Source organism: Catharus ustulatus, chromosome 2 (genome assembly GCF_009819885.2).
Source record: "Catharus ustulatus isolate bCatUst1 chromosome 2, bCatUst1.pri.v2, whole genome shotgun sequence".
NCBI classification, from domain to species: domain Eukaryota; kingdom Metazoa; phylum Chordata; class Aves; order Passeriformes; family Turdidae; genus Catharus; species Catharus ustulatus.
The window spans coordinates 60,046,883-60,066,121 of NC_046222.1; the positions used below are offsets into that span (position 1 = coordinate 60,046,883).

The following is a 19,239-nucleotide window of genomic DNA, read 5'->3' on the forward strand; positions in this document are numbered from 1 at the left end:
GATACACTTTCATTTTCTAAGGCTATTAACAACAAAATAATACTTACAGTGTTGATGTTTTCCAGCTCATTAAAGTAAGAAAGTTTCTGCTGGATGTTTTCAGCCAGGTCAACAAGTTCTGACTATTAAAGAAACAATAAATGAAAGAAAATCATCAACCTACCAAGTAGATTTTATACATATATATATATGTGTGTGTGTATATATATATGCATATTATATATACATGTGTGTATAAAATTATTAAGTTTCCCTTTCAGCTCTCAACACACACCATTGTTAAATAGCTCCAAGTAACTTGAAACTAATTAAGTACACCAAAAGATACAGAATACAACAGTGCTCTCTTGCTCTCTTAAAGAGCAATCTCTTAGAGATTGACACATTATTTTCAGTAGTGTATTTAAAATAACATATACTACAGGTTTTTCAGCATCCCACAGACAATGCTGCATATAAACAGCAGTGCTGCCATCAGCATTATGGAGAATTTTAGAAATCCTGTATTTCAGGATTGGAGTCTTAAAAAGTTCTCTCTTATCCAGTCTGACTATAAAAAAAAAGTTTATTGCATCACTGTTGCAGAAGTTCATCAGGAAAAACAAAGTATCTGGGAAATAAGCTCCTAACTTTAGGGATCTTGCAGTAACTGGCTCAAAATACTTCTGAAAGCGATATGAATTATTAATTCCAATACAGTTTGCACTTGTCAGGCATCAGTTACAAAAGCTGCCCTCAGCTAGCTTTCTTCATTAAAGCATATACTGACACATACTGAACACCTTACTGCAGAGCCTGACACCCCAGTAGCAGGTGAAACACACCCAAAATATTAGGTCCAAAGCAAATGGACAGATTGTTACCACAGCTCACCTTTTCCTAGCTAAAGAAAAAGAAACTTTCATTTAAGATGTCTTAGCAGTTCCCAGTAATCCTTCCATCAAAGATTACCTGCTCTTTCAAAAGCTGTTCACAGGCCTCATGCAGCGTTCCTGTCTTTGTGGACACAAAAAGATACTGTTTTTGTAGTGACTCCAGGTGCTGAAGAGCACTATTCACATCATCCAAGATAGCATCACACTGCTCCTGAAAGCCAGACAAGTAATCCCTCATCTGTCTAGAAAAGAGAATCAACAAATAACAGAAGTAAAATTTCCCTTCCTGTATTTGCAAATACAGCTGCTTGCAGGGACACTGCTACCACTTTTCTCTCCCTAGGAATAAGAGATCACTTGCATCAAGTAACAGTGCACACTAAGCAGATGTTTCATCAACTCACAAATAACAGCTGAAGGGTCTGGAATAGCCACTCAATTTCCCTGACATTCCTTATAGAAAGCAGCAGTTTGCACCACAGCTACTCTGGAACGTGAGAATACTGCCTAAATGGGCAACACAAACACAGTGACTTCTGCAAGCCGCAAATTCTACCTGCCTTGCTCCCAACAGGGGTGTTAATTTGGCTCTCTTCTATATAATTTTCAGTTTCCTTTTAGAAATTACCTTTTTTCTCCTGAAGTAGCTGAAATTATCTAGAGGAGTCAAAACTTACTGTGAAGACTGAAAGAGGCTTAAATGAAATACATCTAGTGCCTGCTGTCACCAGATTTGTCTAAGGCTCAATGCAGACAAAAATTGTAAATGATAACTGTTATGTCAAGCATTCAGCTTACCTAAAGTATATTAAAAATTAATTACTCTTGGATATCAGCTAAAACTTCTGAGTTCTACTTTACCACTTACAAAGCTGCAAGTAAAACAATTCCCTGCATCCATGTGTAACACGCAAAGAACTTATCTTCCTCCTGCACCTTTAGCCTCCTGCAGACAGTAGCACACTGGCCATCCTACAAACCTTTGTGCATCCATGGCACACTGGAGCACCTGTGTGCAACGTTATGAACATGTCAACTGACAAAGTGCAAGCCTGCTACTCCTTTTAGGTTCTTAATGATCAGATCATGGGATTCAGTATACATCTCACCCTCCGCTTTTAAGAAAAAACACGTCCTCGAATGTCAGAGCAAAAGAGAAAGAAACAGCCCTAAGAAAAGCAGAGGAAAAACAGAGGAGGGAATACAGCAGCAGCATCTCTTTGTGTCCAAGTGCAAGTTTGTGAAGTCTCAAAACAGAAGCCAGTTTCCCTAAAAGCCAGCAGCAGATCTAGCTAAGCCATTCAGCTGTACTTCAGACTCCCGAGGGGTAACTGTCAAAGTCAGTGCAAAGGGGTTCTTCTGAGCTTGATGGGAAAGTCAGCTACACAAAAACAGATGAGAATGGCAAGACTCAAAACTGGAGTTGAGTGAAGTGTCAAGGAATGCAGGGAATGCAGACAACCATAGTCACTGGTGAGCCAAACAGAAATGACCACCAGCCACCTCTGCTTACACAGTCTCGCCCTCCAATCTCGTCTTCCAATAGCAGCAGCAATTGAAAAATCGTAAGAAAGCTCTTAGATTGCCTTGTCTATAGCCCTGTCTGTAAGCCAAAACTAATTTCCATCTGTCTAAATGTACTGGGCAGTTCAGAAGGAAATCTGTGTCCCCTTTAACTGCTCTGCTACCTGGGCAATGGCCTTTGGGAGTGAGGCACACAGCCTTGGAAAGCCTCAGCTGCCCCACCACATTCCCCCATTCCCCACCAGCTGAATGTGAACACATGCTAACATTAATGGACAAGATGAAGTCCTTCAAGGGTGGAACTGCTTATAGTGAAAAGAACTGAGGAAGAGCACGTACCTATACTTGGCACCTTCATCTTGATCCATCTGTGTTTGCACCTGAGCAAACCAGGAGAAGAACTAGAAGAGATTTTATGGTGTAAACAATATAGATATCACATGCAATAAATTTTAAAAAAATCAAATCTATGATCTATGAAATGAAGATGAGCTTTTGTTAAAAACAGAGCTGTTTCAAAATTCAGTTATTAATCTAGGAAACAAATTTCTCTCTGTGGGTCCCTTCAAACAGAAATACTCCGTTCTATGCCTTCACTGAGTTAAAATGGGAAAGACTGAATTTCATGTGGCTTTATTTGCACAAGAACAAGGGTATCACATTAGATAGCGGGGGTTCTTCTACTTCAAGAGCAACACCACTTTACTGAAGGGTGCCTTATTCTCACATTAGATTCCACTCCAAATGCGAAAGTCACTTAAGAGCTAAGATTTCAGTGATGCTTTCCCCCCAGATTCCCCCTTATGCATCTTGAAAACAGCTCAAAAGATTTAGCAAACCCACCAAAAGCTAGGCAAGACACAGAAACAGAATTCTCTGAAGATTACTGCATCTTGGAGGTCATTCACTTACCTGCTGTGCTGTTTCAATTCTTTCATCCTCCATCCCTAGTGTTGCAAATCCCTTCAAAAGGACATCCTCTGTGGATTCTGGCACCGCAGCTGTCAGCAGAACAGGCAGTGACTGGGATGTCAGGCTGCACAAGTCCTCAATGGGAAGCTGCTCACAAAACACCACAGACTTTGGTCAGAAAACTCACTGAGAATTCATATGTGCAGCTCAATTACAAAGCAACCCAAGCCAGTAAAATGAGAAAATTACAGACATCTACTTTTGAAGAAAAAAATGCAATGGATATTTTATCTATCAATAGGATATTCACAGAATCATTAGAGATCACTGAGTCCAACCATTACACCAACAACTACAACATCCATACATTTAAAAACACCACACAGGTTTTTCTGCCAGACAATCAAGGAAAATTCAATACTGCTGCCATAATTTATACAGAAGACAAAGAATAGCTCTGCTGAACAGGAATTATTTTTTATCCACAATTATTTTGTTTAAGCAAGAAAAACATGGAAAAAATTAACTGGAGATAAATTATATTTAAGTACAACCACAGACTATTAATTAGCCTATACAGAAGAAATTAATTCAAGAAGAAAAATACTGTTATACACCCCTAACTAATGTAATACCCTCTTTAACTGCATGATGATGAATCGTATTTTTTCTGAGAACAACAGCAGGGTAAAACCAAAAAACATTGCTTAACTACAAATGGGTATCTCTGTAGAAATCAACTGGCTTAGTAAAATACTCCCTGCCTGGTAATGCTAGTCCGACAAAAAAAGAACCATCGGGGTTGCAACTATTTGAGAAAAAACAGATTGTCATAAATTGCCCAACTTCCACACACCTCTCCACCCTGCCCCCCAAAACAGGGCTGACCCCAGCAAGGCAGCCGGGGTTTCTCGTGTCTAATACAGAGGGAAAGGTGAATCCATCAGAGCCTGCTGTTTCAGGACAGCTGAGACACCACTATCCCAATTCCCAGAAGAACTCAATGTCTTGGCTTTGCTGTTGTCCTCACCGGAAGACAGAGAACCTGCCCTGCTGCAAAGCTGGTTTAGATCCTTAAGAGTATCCTCTGATAGCAGGACATCCTTTTACAATCACTTTGGATGCCTGCCAATATTTACTTTTTGCATACTGCTTACACAAGAGAAAAAAAAGGAAACCAGGAAGGATTAAATGAAACAGGTGCATTTGAGGAAGGAATTGCTTTACACTCCCCATTTTGCAGTTCTGAGCTTTCAGACACTTGCTGAGAGCAAGCTTTGTTGATTTTATGGCACTGTATCTTGCACCACAATCCTGTTTAAATACAAACCCTCTCCCGAAAAGTGCAGTTAGGAATGCAAGCATTCTGTTACACCTCCCTTTGCAGACAAGGGAGTGTTCATAAATCACTCTGTTCACCTTATCAGAGTTTGGAATTTTATACAGTGGGAGACCATGTCTTCTATGGTGCTGACAAATTATTAATCTTTTTACCACCGTTCCTGGCTTTCCTCAGTTCGTCTGAGAGCCTGCAATTCGTACCAGGAAATAACGTTGGCGCCAGCAGATATGCATTGGTAAGGATCAGTTTAGAACCACAAGAATGAACTCCACGACTAAAGCTCCCAACTTCAAGAGAACAAATGCTGGTGGACTGAGGGAAGCAGCGAGGGCAGGCAGAGAAAGCGCGTGCATTCTCAAGGGAAAGCTCCCACCGCTGCCTACAAGCCCTGCCAGCCTGGGCGGGCGGTGAGAGGCTCCTCGGGAAGGCTCCCGGAACAGCGAGCCCCCGAGGGAGGGGGGAGGCTGGGGACGCGGCTGTGGGCGCGACCCAGAACGCCAAACGCTGCCGAGCCCCGCTAAAGCCCGGGAGGGGCGGCGGCCCCGCAGGCCCAGCCGGTCTGGGCCGTCACCCCCGTCCGCCTGGCGACGTGGCACCGCGGCCGCTCCCGCCCCGCTCCCGCCCTCTGCCCCGCCGGGCCGGGCAGCGCCGCCGCCTCACCTCGGCAGGCACCGGCAGGTTCTCGGCCGCCGCCTTCAGCTCCAGCACCGAGTCGGTCTGGCGGTCGCTGAGCGGCGCGGTGGGCTGCGGGCGGCGGTCCCAGAGGCTGAGGCGGTCCCGCACGTCCCTGCCCGCGGGCGGCGGCTCCGCGGGCGGCGGCTCCAGCATGCTGCCGGCGGCGGGACGGGCGGCCGGGCCGGGACGGGCCGGGAGCGGCGCCGGGAGCGCGGCGGAACGCCGGGAGCGGGGCGGCGCTTCCGGGGGAGGCTCGGAGCGCGCCGCGCCGCGTCGCGTGGCAGTGGCGTCACGGGCACGGGGCACCGAAGTGCGTCATGAGCGGCGGCCGGCCGCGATGGCGCCCCCTGGCGCCTGGGAGGAGCGCGGGCGGCGGCGGCACCGCTGCGTCCCCAGGTGTATCCACAGGGTCACGGACTGGCCTGGGAAGGACCCCGGATCGTCGGCCGAACATCACCATGTCAGCTAGACCATGGCGCTGAATGCCACATCCAGTCATTCCTTTGACACCTCCAGGGACAGTGCATCCCAATGTCTAATGACCCTTTCTGAGAAGAAATTGCTCCTGATGTCCAACCTAAACCTCCCCTGGTGCAGCTTGAGGCTTTGTCCTCTCATCCTGTCGCTGGTTTATAGGGAGAAGAGATTGACAGCACCTGCCCACAGCCTCCTTTCAGGCAATTTTAGAAGTGGTGAGGTCCTCCTTCTCTCCAGGCTGAACACCCCCAGCTCTCCCAGCCGGTCCTCGCAAGATTTGTGCTCCAGACCCTTCCCCAGCTCCACTGCCCTTCCCTGGACACACTCCAGCAGCTCAACATCCTTCCTGGACAAAGCACTTGAAATGCAGCTCCACCAGTGCTGAGTCCACTGCTGCTGAGACAGGCCAGGATACCATTGGCCTTCTTGGCCACCTAGGCCCACTCTGGCTCATAGTCTCAGCTGAGATCCTGAACTACTGTTTCACTGTTTTGTTGCCTTTGGGGCTTTGCAGTCAATTCCAGCCCATCTTGTCCAGCTGTCCCGCCACAGATGAACTGGTGCAGTTACTGTCACTCCAAACTAGCAGATTCCTCATCTCTCTCAGAGTTAGTCCATGACATTGACCTACCACACATCATCTCAAAAAATCCATTCTGTTGCTACACAAAATTAAGCTGATTGATCTGTTTCTGACCAAGCAGTTTCTGTAACAAAGGGAGAAACGGTCTTGCTGTTTAAGACACACCAAAGAACCAAAAACCTGTGGTCATTGCATGTAATTCAGCCACAAGTCACAGGAACACAAGTTTCCAACTACAAGCAACATTAGTATGTATGCCTTGGCTACACGATCAAGAACATGGAATAGTTCAATGCCAGCAACAGCTTTCCTTTGTTAAGCATCTTGAAGTATTTAAAACTTCAAAATTGAAAGCAATTCTAAGTCATCACACTTTATATTTTAATGCTTTTAATAGGCTTGAAAATAAAGTAAAACATACTTTGCTTACATAGCATACAAAAATATTTACAATTTTTTTTTTATTAAAGCACAGAAACAGTTGTAAGGGAAAACACTGCACATTAGCATACCCCTATATATAGAAAATGTTTTACCTTAGGAAAGAAAGTGCCTTGTGCATTTAAAGAAATTTATTTGTGAATTCAAAATTAGTAATTTTAAGTGATTAATTTTGATATTGCAATTAAACTTCTTTAAGTGGAATGCATGATTCTATGAAAAATGTGTTAAAGATTAACACAAGGCCACAAAAATCCAAAGCTATGGATCCTGCTTTGCTACCCTCTGTAAACATAGAAGATCCATCCTACGACTTGCATCTCACATATTCCTTTTTTCTAGACTTCAACAACTTAAGAAGCTTGATATAACTGTTGAGTTAATGGCCCTGAAGTTGATTTACCTTTAATCCTAAAGGTAATATTTATAGAAGCTGTGGTTGATTTCTACATGTTTCCTTGCATGTAACAGCAACTTGAGCCTCTTTAGTATATGAGAGTGTTCGCTAGTTCTGGACTTGGAGGTCTTTTTAAAGAAGGAAGGCAGTCCTCATAGTAGATTCAGTTTTGGAGGGGTTGGTTCTTATCACAGGCACCCACATGACAGAGCCTGACTGCTCAGTGTAAAACAGCCAGTAACCAACAGCTCTTCCAAGGATGGAAAGTTTTGCAAGATCACCAGATGGGCATGAACTTGTTTGAACTTCATTCCTATTCACAATTTCCATATGAATATGTTGAAGAATTGCTTATGCTGAAATCAAGAATTATACATTGGAAGGGGGAAAAAAAAACCAAAAAAAACTTTTCTTCAAGCTACGCAAAACTGTCAACTGTAGCAACCACACTTACTAATGAAGCTGGATTATTCCCAGAAAATTATGCAGCTATCTCAGGAAAGCTTCAAAACCAGAAATGGATTTTATACTGCAGTAGTTATTTTGCCAACCTGAAAGCCAGCAAAGATGTCCTGTGACACTTCCAGTTAAATGGAAGCTCTATGCTATTACAATCAAACTGTATACATTTCTGGAAGCAGGAAAAGCCCAGCTCCTTGGTTCTGCTTATCTTCCCTTACAGAAATACTTTTTTCCTTTACAGAAATATTTTTCTTTCCCTTCCTTTATGGAAATATATGGAAATACAGAAGAAAAAAAACCTGTTCTTTTACTCTTATAAAACACTGTGCTTTGAGACTCAGATGCATGAAGTTGCATTGCAGATCTTTACATTCAAGAACATTGAAACAGTTGACAGAAGGTATTCCACCATGTTTGGTTCAGTCTGAAAAACAGTGGACATCATCCATTCAATCACGTGCACAAACCATGGATACAGGAGCCAGTTTGCCTGGAAATCACTTCCAGGTTCTTCTCACTCAGTCTTGCAGCAACCTCTTCCTTTGGCCAGCAGCTCAGACAATAAAGAGCAAACATTCAAGACAACTTGCACATTGCTCTAAACTCAGACAGTACATTAACAGACATTCTGTACACTCTGTTCAGAATGTCAGGCATCCAATTTCTTCAGCTGTTCATATGTCAGAAAGAACTGGCACAGCTGATTAAGGAAAAATGTTTCCTGTTCATGCAGTGAAAACTGGTCACTTCACTACTGAAGGCCAGCTGCATTTGTATGCAACTGTGTTCCACTCCTCGTCCCTTCCTATGCCATGCTGCATGCAGGTTGGCTACTTCTTACACAATGCTAGGCAGAACAATGAAACTTGCTTTAAGGCTGGTGATACAAATTACTTTCCCATCCCTCCTCCTCAGGATCTTAAACCCAGGACTGAGGAGGCAGGGCAATACTGCAAAAACCTTTAAGAGTCTTTACTCAGTTTTGATAGGCTAAGAAGGAGGTTTGTTTATTGTAAAAAACACTTCTACCAACCCATTTCCCAGGGCTCTGATCAGTTGGCTCTTGAATCAAAGCCAAAATTGTGAGACTAAGATTGCATCAGTAACTGCCCACAGTTTCCCTAGTCCTGGAAGTAGCTCCCATTCCTAATTCACATGGTCAACTTTGATTAAAACTGGGCTCATAACAAAGGAAATGGATAGGTGTGAAATTGGAAGAACATAAAATTATTTTGCAAGATCATATTTTAGTATTGACTCTTTGAATTATTGAATCACAAATTCAATCTGGGAAGCAGTTGACTAAAAAAACCTGTCAACTGCACAACTTTCCATTCATAAAACAAAGGGAATATCTGTGCTGATATGACACTTCCCACACTGAGTAATTCTGCAAAAAGCAATACTTGCTATTGCATGGCTAACTTAGTGGTTTTGCACACCGGTGGAAAGGATACAATGATATTCCAAGGACCAAGTCTTAACCAGTTTGGCCAAAATCCTTTATACAGAGCAAAAAAGCCTTCATTCTTCCATGTCTAGGGGAGAAAAATAAAAACCACTTAAGAAGAACACATGTAATTATTTTTTAGTGAGAAATCCAGACAGCATCTCAGCTAACAAGCCTGTACCAGACAAAGAGGTGGTTAGTCCTGTAACCTTAATTTAAATTTATTGTCTGACAGGACAATGAAATACACTTTATTAGATGTAAACTTGCAGTTCACATTTGGTAGCCCCTTGAAATTTGCTGCACGTAAACCTGTAGCTGACATTTGCCAGTCCCTTGAAATATTTCAGTTTGCTTTATGGACCTCAAAGAATTTCACTGGATGATGTGACTTGGGCTGTTCAGTCAACAGCTGGACAGCAACAGCTTACTATCCATTCTTCTTCATGTGAAAGGCCATCATGGTCCCACCTCATACCAGAGTTAGAGACTTAAGAAACCAAATCAAAGTAATGGAAAACAGAGGCTGACCTTGCCTCTGGCTGTACTAAGCTTTCCATTATGCAGTAAGCAACATAGAAAACCATCTGTTCCAGAAGACCTTGTTCTTCAAAGACTGGCCTATGAAATTGTAATTTCCTGTCAGCCTGACACAGAATAAAGTTGAACAAGAGAGTGCTGCTGAGAGCCTTCCTCTCCTCATCCAAGCACCCAAAAAAAGATAAGGTCCTGCAGCAGACACTAACTTTCTTCCTTTCTGTCAAGACAGTAGATACTTGCCACACTTGAGTGCATTACTGACAGCATAGTCTTTTTAACCATTATGGCAAAAGGCATATCTAAGTTATCAGGGAAAACAGAACAATTTTGATCTCCACAGCAAAACGCTTGGTGGCAGCAGTTCCTATTTATGATGATACACGAACTACTTACCTGTAAAAAGCAATCCAAAGTGCCCTTGTAGGCTGCACGTCCCCCATGTTGTTGGCTTTTCTGATTCATCATGCGTGTTCTTACAACATCAACTGGGTTGGATGCAAGGGCTCCAGCTAACCCACAAAGAAAACTGGAACTAGTAAAAGAAGGGTTTAATGAAATCTGATCTACCACACAGATGTACAAGAATTTCCTCTTCCCAGGAAACACACAATGACTGTTTAAATGCTTTTGGTGAAAAAAATTAAATCAGCCAATGGATGTGAAAACTTACTTTTCGTTTGCAATAAAAACAGTTTTGAAAATTTGCTATATGGCCCTTATATACAGTATTCTTGAAAAGATGTTCATGCCCCAGGGAATATCTGTCTGTAAATTTCTTCTAACCTCAATTTGCACAGTTGAATGATTGAGAACACCCACAAAACAAATTTCCATATTTCAAAAGAAAGCTAAATCCAAATGCTAAATAAAATTAGCTTCCATGCCACCATTTGAGATGCTATTACAATAAAATTTATAAACACATCAGAATTATATTTACCTCTAGACAGATGATAGAAAAATCAAAATACTCCTCTCCCCACTAGCAAGAACTATCATGAGCTATGCAACCAGTTATAGAAACTTACAGGAAGTGAGTATATACTGTATCTCCCATATAGCCAGACATAATTATATGCTTCTTGGTAAGGTCATACACTGGCAGCTCCACTCCAACAACAATAGCAGCTCTCTGTGCTGTCAATGATACCCCCTGGCAAAAGAAAGGATACAACTGAAGTTTAAAGTCAACCTTTTTGCACTGTTAGAAAAGCCAAGGTCTTATAATACAAAGCAAAACACCAAAAATGTGTTAAGAACATAGTACAAGTCTTAGATGTACATGGCCCAACACCAGAAATTTGAAATAACAGCTAAGTCACTTCTCCACACAGAATGGCAACTTCAGATCCTTCAAGCTATTTCCTATCTCTGCTTAACATCTCAATTATTACATCAGTCAGCTAAAACCTCAAAACCAGTGTTTCTTTGTGGCTAGCTGAAGAACTGACAAAGTAAGGAAGATGAACAGAAAACTGGAGATCAAGGAACTTTGTGAAAATAGAAAAGCATCCCTATTGTCGAGCTGTTTCAAAACAATTGTCCATTTTGGCTCTTCAGTTGTTATACAGTCATTGACTATAAATGGCCCAAGAGATAACCTGTGAGAACTGAATATGAGAATTCCTGATCTAGAGGGGATGCTCAGTAGCTCCTTTGCTTCCAAATGTTCTTCAGCATATGTTTAAAAAAAGACAGAGCATACAGATTGAGAGGTGTCATGCAAAGGGTTGTTGAACTATTCCTAGAGACAGTCACTCTAACTGAATCCTACATTTGTCTTCCCTCTCCAAAGTGGCAGCTAACCCTCACGCACAAGGCTGGCTGTAACCCTTCACCAAAAAGCACTGTGACACCAGCAGTGAAACTGTTGAAAAGTCAGGAAAAATGACAGACAGAACATTTCAGCTGAAAACACTGCAGGAATGCATGACATTCAATTGAGCAAGGAAGTGTAGTTGAAGTGTAAGATACAGTTAAAAAAAAAACTTGCCTTCCATAATCCTTTAACACCTTCCTTTTGGTAGATCTGTATGAAGTTGCCCATCATTCCTCCTTGGATCATTCTGCCTTGAGCTTGCATTCTGATCTGAGATTCATTTGAAGATACAATTAAAAGATAAATACAACCAATAAAATAATAAAACTAGATTAAACTATTAAGTTACAATTGCAAGTAGTAAAGTCAATGTCTCTTTGAGTGTAAAAGCAAGAGCTGACACTAACACAACTACTGCACAATCTTTTGCCTTAACTATCCAAATGCAGCTGCTAATTTTGAACAAGTATGTGGTAGAATTCTTAGCTGCATTAAGTCACTTCTATTTCTGTATGGGTACACTGCTCCAGTTAGATAAGACTGGCAGATGGGTTCTGCAGGATGTCCTTTACAGTGTTCTGACAGGAACACGTTGAAGTGAAAAGTTAAGATAAATTGATTTCAACCACTGAGAACCATGGCCTTCAACTCTGTAGATTTATAAGAACATTCTTAGGAACCTGCCAAGGTAACTTCCAAATACAAGTTGTCAACAAGTGACTTGGTAAGTGGACATAATTTTAGAAAGTAACTAATTGAAGCCACACTTGAAATACAAAGCTTATGTTTGAAATGCCACTACATAACCATACCAGCACTATCAAGGATTAAGATTTTTAGTAGTTTCAGAAGAACATAGAGAGTATTAGGAGAAGCTGTGTTAGTCACAAGCTCCAGTTTTATAAGACAAATACCATCAACCCTTTCAAGTAACTGACTATGACTAAACTGACATTCTTAAAGAGGTGGTTGTTTCACTAATTCACCTTAAATGACTGATGCTGGAACGCTATTTCCTTGGAACACAAGTGTGCAAAGCCTCTCTACAGTATTAAAAGAATCATAGAGTACAAGTAGCATTAACTGGAACTCTTGTCTCTGAATTGATCTTCACCTATTTTGAGCTCTAGAAACATCCAAGTGTAACAGCTTTACCAAGAAACACAAGTAAAATATACAGTGTGGCTTCCACACCAACATTACAACATCAAAGCTATTCTCCCCACACACTCAGAAAAATGTGGATCTAACTACCTTCCCAGCCTTCACCTTCCTCATGCATACTTCCAAATGATTAGTGTGGGCTAGAAGGAGGTTCCAATAATTCAGGATGTTACTGATTTTTTAGAAGTTAAGAGGTGAGAATAAATAGGGTTACAAAACAAACCCTATATTCATCAGGAGACTCTGGTTTTACTTCAGGAGAGAACAAAAACTAAAAAGATAAGCTCTACATAATTACCTTTAAGACGTCAGTAGGGTTGGCGATAGATGACGAGATAACTCCCGAAAGAATGCCGCACAGAACATTCATCATGAGGGTTTCATCTATTTCACAAACAGAGTTTAGCTGCAGATTCATAAAGCTTAAAATGCGTTAAGGCAGGATGATGCCTCCCCTCATTTAACCAGAGAGCGCCAGTTACAGAAGCCATAAAACCTGCTCTGACGAGTTATCCTAGCTGACTAACTTTGTTGTAACTGGTATAAGTAATGTCTTCTCAGTAGGCTTGTTAAATGTTACAGTAAAATACCAAATGGAAACAAATCAGTTTCAAGCAAATCAGTCCTCAATTACATAGAAAATAACCACTCACCTTCTGGATGCTCAACAAACATTCTTTTTAAGCTCTGATAAGTGCCTATTTTTATAGTTCCATATGAAGCTTGTCGTAGCATTGCAGGTGCAATCCTGTGAAAACAAGCAGCAATAATGTTTATGCTCAAGATCTCAAATTCATCAGAAAATTCCTCCTAATGCAGAGATATCCAGCAGAGAAAGGTTTGTTCATTTAAATCAACAATTTAAACTCACTATAAAAAAAACAAGCATTGGAGCTTTTTCGGTTTTGGTTTTTGTTTTTTTTTTTTAAATAGACCCTGCAAGAACATTAATGAACTGTGAAGCGATTATTACTGTTAGACCATGCTTCAACTTGTAATCTATAAAATAGCTGGCAGTCATGTCTGAAATGTAGTTACCCGACCATCCTGCATGTTTTGAAGAAAAGCATGTTCATTTATAGACAAAGGTAAATTCAATTTTAATTCTGAGAGATGGAACAACCATAGCAGCACTGTAGAGAACAACCTTACACTTAGCTATTTTGTTTCATGTAGGTTTTGTTGTTTGAGGGGTTTTTTCCAAATACGAAATGCTATGGCAGCGTGCAGCACTGAAGGTATCAAAGCTGGGTCTTCCAACTTCCAGATTAAGGCTAGACAAATACCTTGTAATCCTGAAACCCAAAAAATCACATACAATGGGCTTATACTGACATCAATAGATTCTTCATAACCCATTGCTGCAACTCAGTTAATCTTACCCACAGTATAAGGCTTTCAATCCTTCTTCTCTGCATATTCTGACCAGTGCATGCAACATTCCACGGTAGCGGATCTCTTTATATTTGGCATCATTAACTTGACCTTGAACCTGGAGACGTGTTTTGGTCAGATCAATGGGGAAAGTACCTTAAAGGAAAATCAGTGAGAAAATTAATGAAGTACCTATCTAACCAAAGACAACAGAGAACATCATACAAGAAACAGCAACATTTATTGTATATCATAATATAGAATATATATTTCCCATGGGAAAGAAACCTTTCTTACCAAGACTTTCTTTTAAAGAAGTGATTGGCATTCTATCGCCTTGTTTCTTCTAAAGGCCTGTCAGAGTCCCTGCCTACCTCCTGTGTTTGCATTCCACATTCACTATATTTTCAGGCAGCACAGCATTGCCTGGTTGTAGGCAGCCACACTGAACAGGACTCTGCAATCCAAATCAAGCACTGAGTTTATATGTGTATTCCTACCAATACCTTTTAAGAGGATGCTACTGAAGGCAAATAAATTTCACAGGACATGCTATATACAGATTCTGACCTAGTATCTGAAAAAGCAATAGCAGCAGTACCTATTTCTGTTACTGCTTTCCTGTAGCCTACTGCTATGTTATGTTCAATTCATCTCCCCTTATAAAAGGATTTAGAAACTGTATCCATCCAGGAAAAGGACCACCTCAACATTCCATACTCACCTAACAGGAGTCAGGATTAACTACATCTGTTCAAGTGAGGCTTACCACACAAGTAAAGCTTTCATGAACTGTTTGTCTTCCTCAAAAGCTTTTGGCATTATTTGCCATATTCAAGTCAAGTGATGACAGGTTTCAAACTCAAGCTCACACAAATTTCCTAAGTAGAAAACCTTCCTATCCCTGGAATCAAAGTCAGATTAGACAGGGCTTGAGCAATCTGATCTAATTGAAGATGTCCCTGCTCAAAGCAGGGGGGTTGGACCAGATGACCTTCCAACCCAAAGTACTCAATGAAAACAAAATAGTAGTTTTTAAGTATAATTTTATACTGCATCTACTTTGCCATACAGACCTTGCATGCAAGCCCACCTCATGCCCAACCATGTCCCCCTACAATGAAAATCCAGATTGCCTACATTTTCATATACATGCATTTCAGATACAACTTTACAAAGGTGTTGGTATTTTAGAATTGCCTTTAGAGCAGGCCTAAAACATCAGATGCACTGTCTCACTACAGCAATTATTCTGTGTTGCTCACTATTGGATTTAAGTGTTCAAGTCTAAGCAGTCACATTCAAGAAAAGTGATTTTAACTGCAACATAGATACTCAGTAAAGCTAGGAAAAATTTAAGATCATAACTTGTCTACTGCAGCAAAGCAGAAGCTGTATCTACCTATGACCGCTGTCTAGGAACAGATCAAACAAACACCAAATAATAAAACACAGAGGTAAAATATGTATAAAAAAACTCACCAGAGATGAGAGTTTACAGACACAAGTGTTCTGACATTGCAACAGAGATCAGAGCAACACTTCAGCCAGCATTAAGCAAAAAACTCTATGCTGCAGATCACTATATACTACTGTGTCACTGGCAGCATGGAACCAAACATGTTTTAAATGGAGACTATCCAATAAAGAAAATCATGCCATCAGTCAAAGCAAATGCTTACCACATTCTGCAGTGATTGATGCTAAACCTCCATAGATAAAGGGCTTCCAGTTCAGTGCTGGCATTATTGGTTCCTCTTTCTGTGAAAGAGGAATATTCAACACTATTGTAAGTACATGTCATAAATATACATGCTAACACTTTGTAAAAACTTTGTGCCTGGTCCATTTAAAACAGGCCTTTCAAACATGAGTAAAGAGTAAAAAAAGCATTTAATACCTTTGACAATCAGAGGAAAGATAGGAATAGCATAGAAAGATATCTTGGTTCAAATCAGTGTCTGCTAAGTATTTGGGCCACCACTCTCCTCACCAGGAAAGGTTAAAGCATTTTGTCTCCCAGGCACAATGTTAAGGAGCACTGCAGTTAATCACCTCCAAGGATTTTTACCAAGCAACTAGTTTGACCACATCCTGAAGTCATTACAAAACTTCCCTTCTTTCCAGTTACCACCATTTAGCATGAACCAAGTTGGTGCACCTGGACAGAAAGTAAGGGTGCATACACCATTTTGTTTCCATTCAGACCTATTTCTGCTACCAGTGTTCACAATGTTCATTCTTCTGAATGTTACATGAAAATTGTGTCAATTAAGTGAATCTGACCAAAGTGACCACAATTCACGATTAGCTACAGCATATGCTTTGCAAGATGTTAAAGTAATCCAATTATATTAGAAAAGAGATAAGAACTTCAAAACCAAACTAGTCCAGCCAATACAAGATTACCCTTCCCAAAACTAAGCACATCTCTCAACATCTTATTTTTCTCCCTTCCTCACAATATAAATACTTCTTATTCCTTGTTTTCTAAAATATCCCTCTAAGCATCGCATTCTACAGGTATTTTTGCCAATTAATTTCATGGGAAAATTGTACTTTAAAGTACTTCCCTTTGCACTTACACTCCCTGTTATTCTCCCGTACTTAATCACCTGCAATGCCCAACTGGAAAATATCACAAATACACCAGTTACTTAGCCCTGCCTTTTGCACAGCTGAACCTTCTTTAGTCACTTCCTCTAGAAATGCCAATAACCCAACATCTGAATGAATTTTCTGAGTTGAAGACACTCAGCAGGCCTGAACAATTTCTGCAGCTCTAGTTTTCCTTGATTAATCATCTTTAGTTCATGATGAGTTACCTGGTCTTCCGACACACGAGGAAAAGAAAGAAGCTAAAATCACAATTTCACATACTCAACACCTACATGCACAAGAGTCTTCTTACAAGAGTAAGAAATCCATCTTACTCTTTAGACTGCTGCAAAGAACACCGTTGATGGAGAAAAGAAACAAACAAACAAACAAAAAAACCAACAAAAAAAACCCAAGGAAAAGGCGACTAAGGTCCCCCACTATACTGCTAAAAAGTGTGCAGTACCGAGGTCTGGACACGCGGGCTTAGACCATGCCAGCTTTTCAACACGAAGGAGCAGAGCCACATGGATGTGACATGGAAACGATACTGTTTCAGAGGGAGGCCAGTTCCAGCTCCAAGTTCCTCATAATCCTGTTCTGCCATGATTAATGGCAGATCATTCAATTAACAGAGACAAAGCAAAGCTCACTGTGCCCACTATCTGCGACACACCTGATCTTTACTCCTGAGAAACTTTTGAAAACTGATAGTTAAGCTGTTTCAGCATATAAAAACAAGTTTTCATCTATCACAAATACTGTAACACTAATAAAACGAAAACAGATCCTTTTTCTCTTTGTTTCATATTGCACTCTGCCTAGGCAATAAAGGTAACTCACTTTTTCTGTGTAATTCTGAGCACAGTCAAATAAAGTCTTCAATTTGCACACAGATTTACAAATATTAGTTGAAGCTTCAATATATAAATAGGATACCCTAATGCAAAAATTTTATAGCACGCTCTTCCTTTGACAGATCCCAAGAGGAAGGTCAAGGTCTGTACATCTGAAAGGCTTTCAACTCCTGCCAGTATGCTAAGCTAACGAGATGAATCTTTCAACTTCTAACCTCCAGCCTCCTTCTTTTAGATTTCCATACTTTAGGAAGAAGCATGAAGAAGAAGGAAAAACAGAGCAAAGAGGGAGAGTTTTTCTCAGAAAAAAAAAAAAAAATCAAAAAGACACACCAGCCAGTAATTTCGCCCCATGACCTCAGGTATCTCATTTCCCGCTTATGTTCCAAATTCTTGGTTTGCTTCTTAGTCAGAACTTCTTCCCTATATTAATAAAAAATAGTAAGTGTCTCCTCAGAAGAATTCTGTATCAGCTGAGCGAGTGGCAAACTAGTTAAAAAGAGAATCCAGCCATCATTACAGAAAAAATTAAGGTCTCCACTTTTACTAGAAAGATACGGTCTACAAAATATACATTGCTGTACTCTGAATATCAATGATGACAGAGGGGATACTCGATCCTAAAGGACATTAGGTTGAATTAATACAGAGATTCATCCACACACTTTCTGCAGAGGTCAGAAGAGAATCTTCTTTCTTTTGGCCACAGCGTGACCGGACTGGACCCAAAAGCCCGGATTCCATAAAAGAACGAATCACTTGAATAGCTCGGTATTTCCCCAACGGGGAACAGGCTTGAGAAGTCACACATCGAATTACATACTAGTTGAAAATATCGCTAGTGTATTAAGCACGCGGTATACTCGAGCTTATAGTAGTTTTAACTATTTATGGATTCGGGTCTAGAGATATAGCAACGACTGTCAAAACCACACACGAAAAATGATCTCCCACCCTCCAAGACCTGAGGGCAGCAGCCGCCGCCCCCACTCACCGCCGAGCCCTGCCCGACCCCCGCGTCCCGCCGTGCCGATCCCGCCGATCCCAAATCGCGGCACCGCTCCCCGCGGCCGCTTTTGGGGAACGCGGGGCTCCGCCTAGGGGCGGGCTGGCCCGAGGGGCCGAGCCAGGAGCGGGTCGGGAAGGGGTGGGTGCACAGCCGCAGTTGGTCTGAAGGGCCCGTCGAGCCGGCTGGAATTATCCGAGACAAAGATTAACCAGGCTGACCTTGCAGTCAGAGGTCTCCCCTCGCCACTGGCCTTGGGAGGCTGCTGGGCTGGCGGGGCGGGCCGGCATTTTCCATTAGCATTCCTGCCCCAGGAGAATAGAGCGGCTGTGTCCGGTGTTTCAGCGCTCCCCGGTTAACGAGCAGGTCACTCGCCCCGCAGGATTTCTCCTCATCGTTCTCTATAAGGACATGATTTTGCCCCTCGCTTTACCATCCTATGGGCGCCTGTGCTGCCAGCGACACCGCAGCAGTACCCGGGCTGAGCTGTCCTGAGGCTGCGCAGGAACCTTTATCCACCTGCTGTGTGGAGGAACAGAAAGGTTCAGGATGGGCTTAAATAGCTACTTTGCTCTTTAAAACACCCTCTTCAGTATTTTTGGCAGAACAGTTACACAGGTGATTCAGTAGTCGTAGTGGCATTACACAGTTCTGTGCCATTCTAACTATGTTTCTTTGCACTACCAGGGCAGAAATGACGGGTTCAGTGTATGTGCTTTACATTGCTTTGTTGGCACACATGC

General features: G+C 41.6%; 2 protein-coding genes across 5 annotated transcripts in view; both read right to left on the reverse strand.

Moving 5' to 3' along the window:
* COG3 (component of oligomeric golgi complex 3) overlaps window positions 1-5,496 on the reverse strand; it is a 30,020-nt gene extending 24,524 nt beyond the window's left edge. The window contains exons 1-5 of the mRNA XM_033052205.1: window positions 5,314-5,496; window positions 3,312-3,458; window positions 2,739-2,800; window positions 952-1,117; window positions 48-122 (exon numbers count right to left, since the gene is read on the reverse strand). Coding sequence (XP_032908096.1) covers window positions 48-122; window positions 952-1,117; window positions 2,739-2,800; window positions 3,312-3,458; window positions 5,314-5,481 — 618 coding nt within the window. The 5' untranslated portion in view covers window positions 5,482-5,496. The remainder of the gene's footprint in view (window positions 1-47; window positions 123-951; window positions 1,118-2,738; window positions 2,801-3,311; window positions 3,459-5,313) is intronic.
* A 1,268-nt stretch (window positions 5,497-6,764) lies between these two features.
* On the reverse strand, window positions 6,765-18,970 carry SLC25A30 (solute carrier family 25 member 30). Of its 4 annotated transcripts, none has more exons than XM_033053398.2 (11): window positions 18,718-18,970; window positions 17,824-17,913; window positions 15,718-15,796; window positions 14,044-14,191; window positions 13,315-13,409; window positions 12,960-13,045; window positions 11,672-11,767; window positions 10,707-10,831; window positions 10,072-10,210; window positions 9,146-9,226; window positions 6,765-8,379 (listed from the first exon to the last, which is right to left on the reverse strand). In XM_033053398.2, exons 2-11 carry the CDS (start codon window positions 17,842-17,844, stop codon window positions 8,338-8,340), a joined length of 912 nt encoding a protein of 303 aa, XP_032909289.1. In that variant the 5' UTR covers window positions 17,845-17,913; window positions 18,718-18,970; the 3' UTR covers window positions 6,765-8,337. The 4 variants fall into 4 exon arrangements, with proteins under 4 accessions (XP_032909289.1, XP_032909288.1, XP_032909287.1 ...); XM_033053397.2 differs by lacking the exon at window positions 18,718-18,970 and adding an exon at window positions 18,485-18,529; XM_033053396.1 differs by lacking the exon at window positions 17,824-17,913.
* Window positions 18,971-19,239: the final 269 nt, after the last annotated feature.

Bases quoted from the DNA above. Each gene is read 5' to 3' on its own strand.
- SLC25A30 (XM_033053396.1), bottom strand. From the start codon at position 18,786: ATGCCGGCCCGCCCCGCCAGCCCAGCAGCCTCCCAAGGCCAGTGGCGA. The intron at 13,046-13,314 runs GTGAGTGGTTAT...TTTGTGAAATAG, and splicing joins GTTTGTTGAGCATCCAGAAG to ATGAAACCCTCATGATGAAT. The intron at 10,211-10,706 runs GTAAGTTTCTAT...TTCTTTTACTAG, and splicing joins ACAGTATATACTCACTTCCT to TTCCAGTTTTCTTTGTGGGT.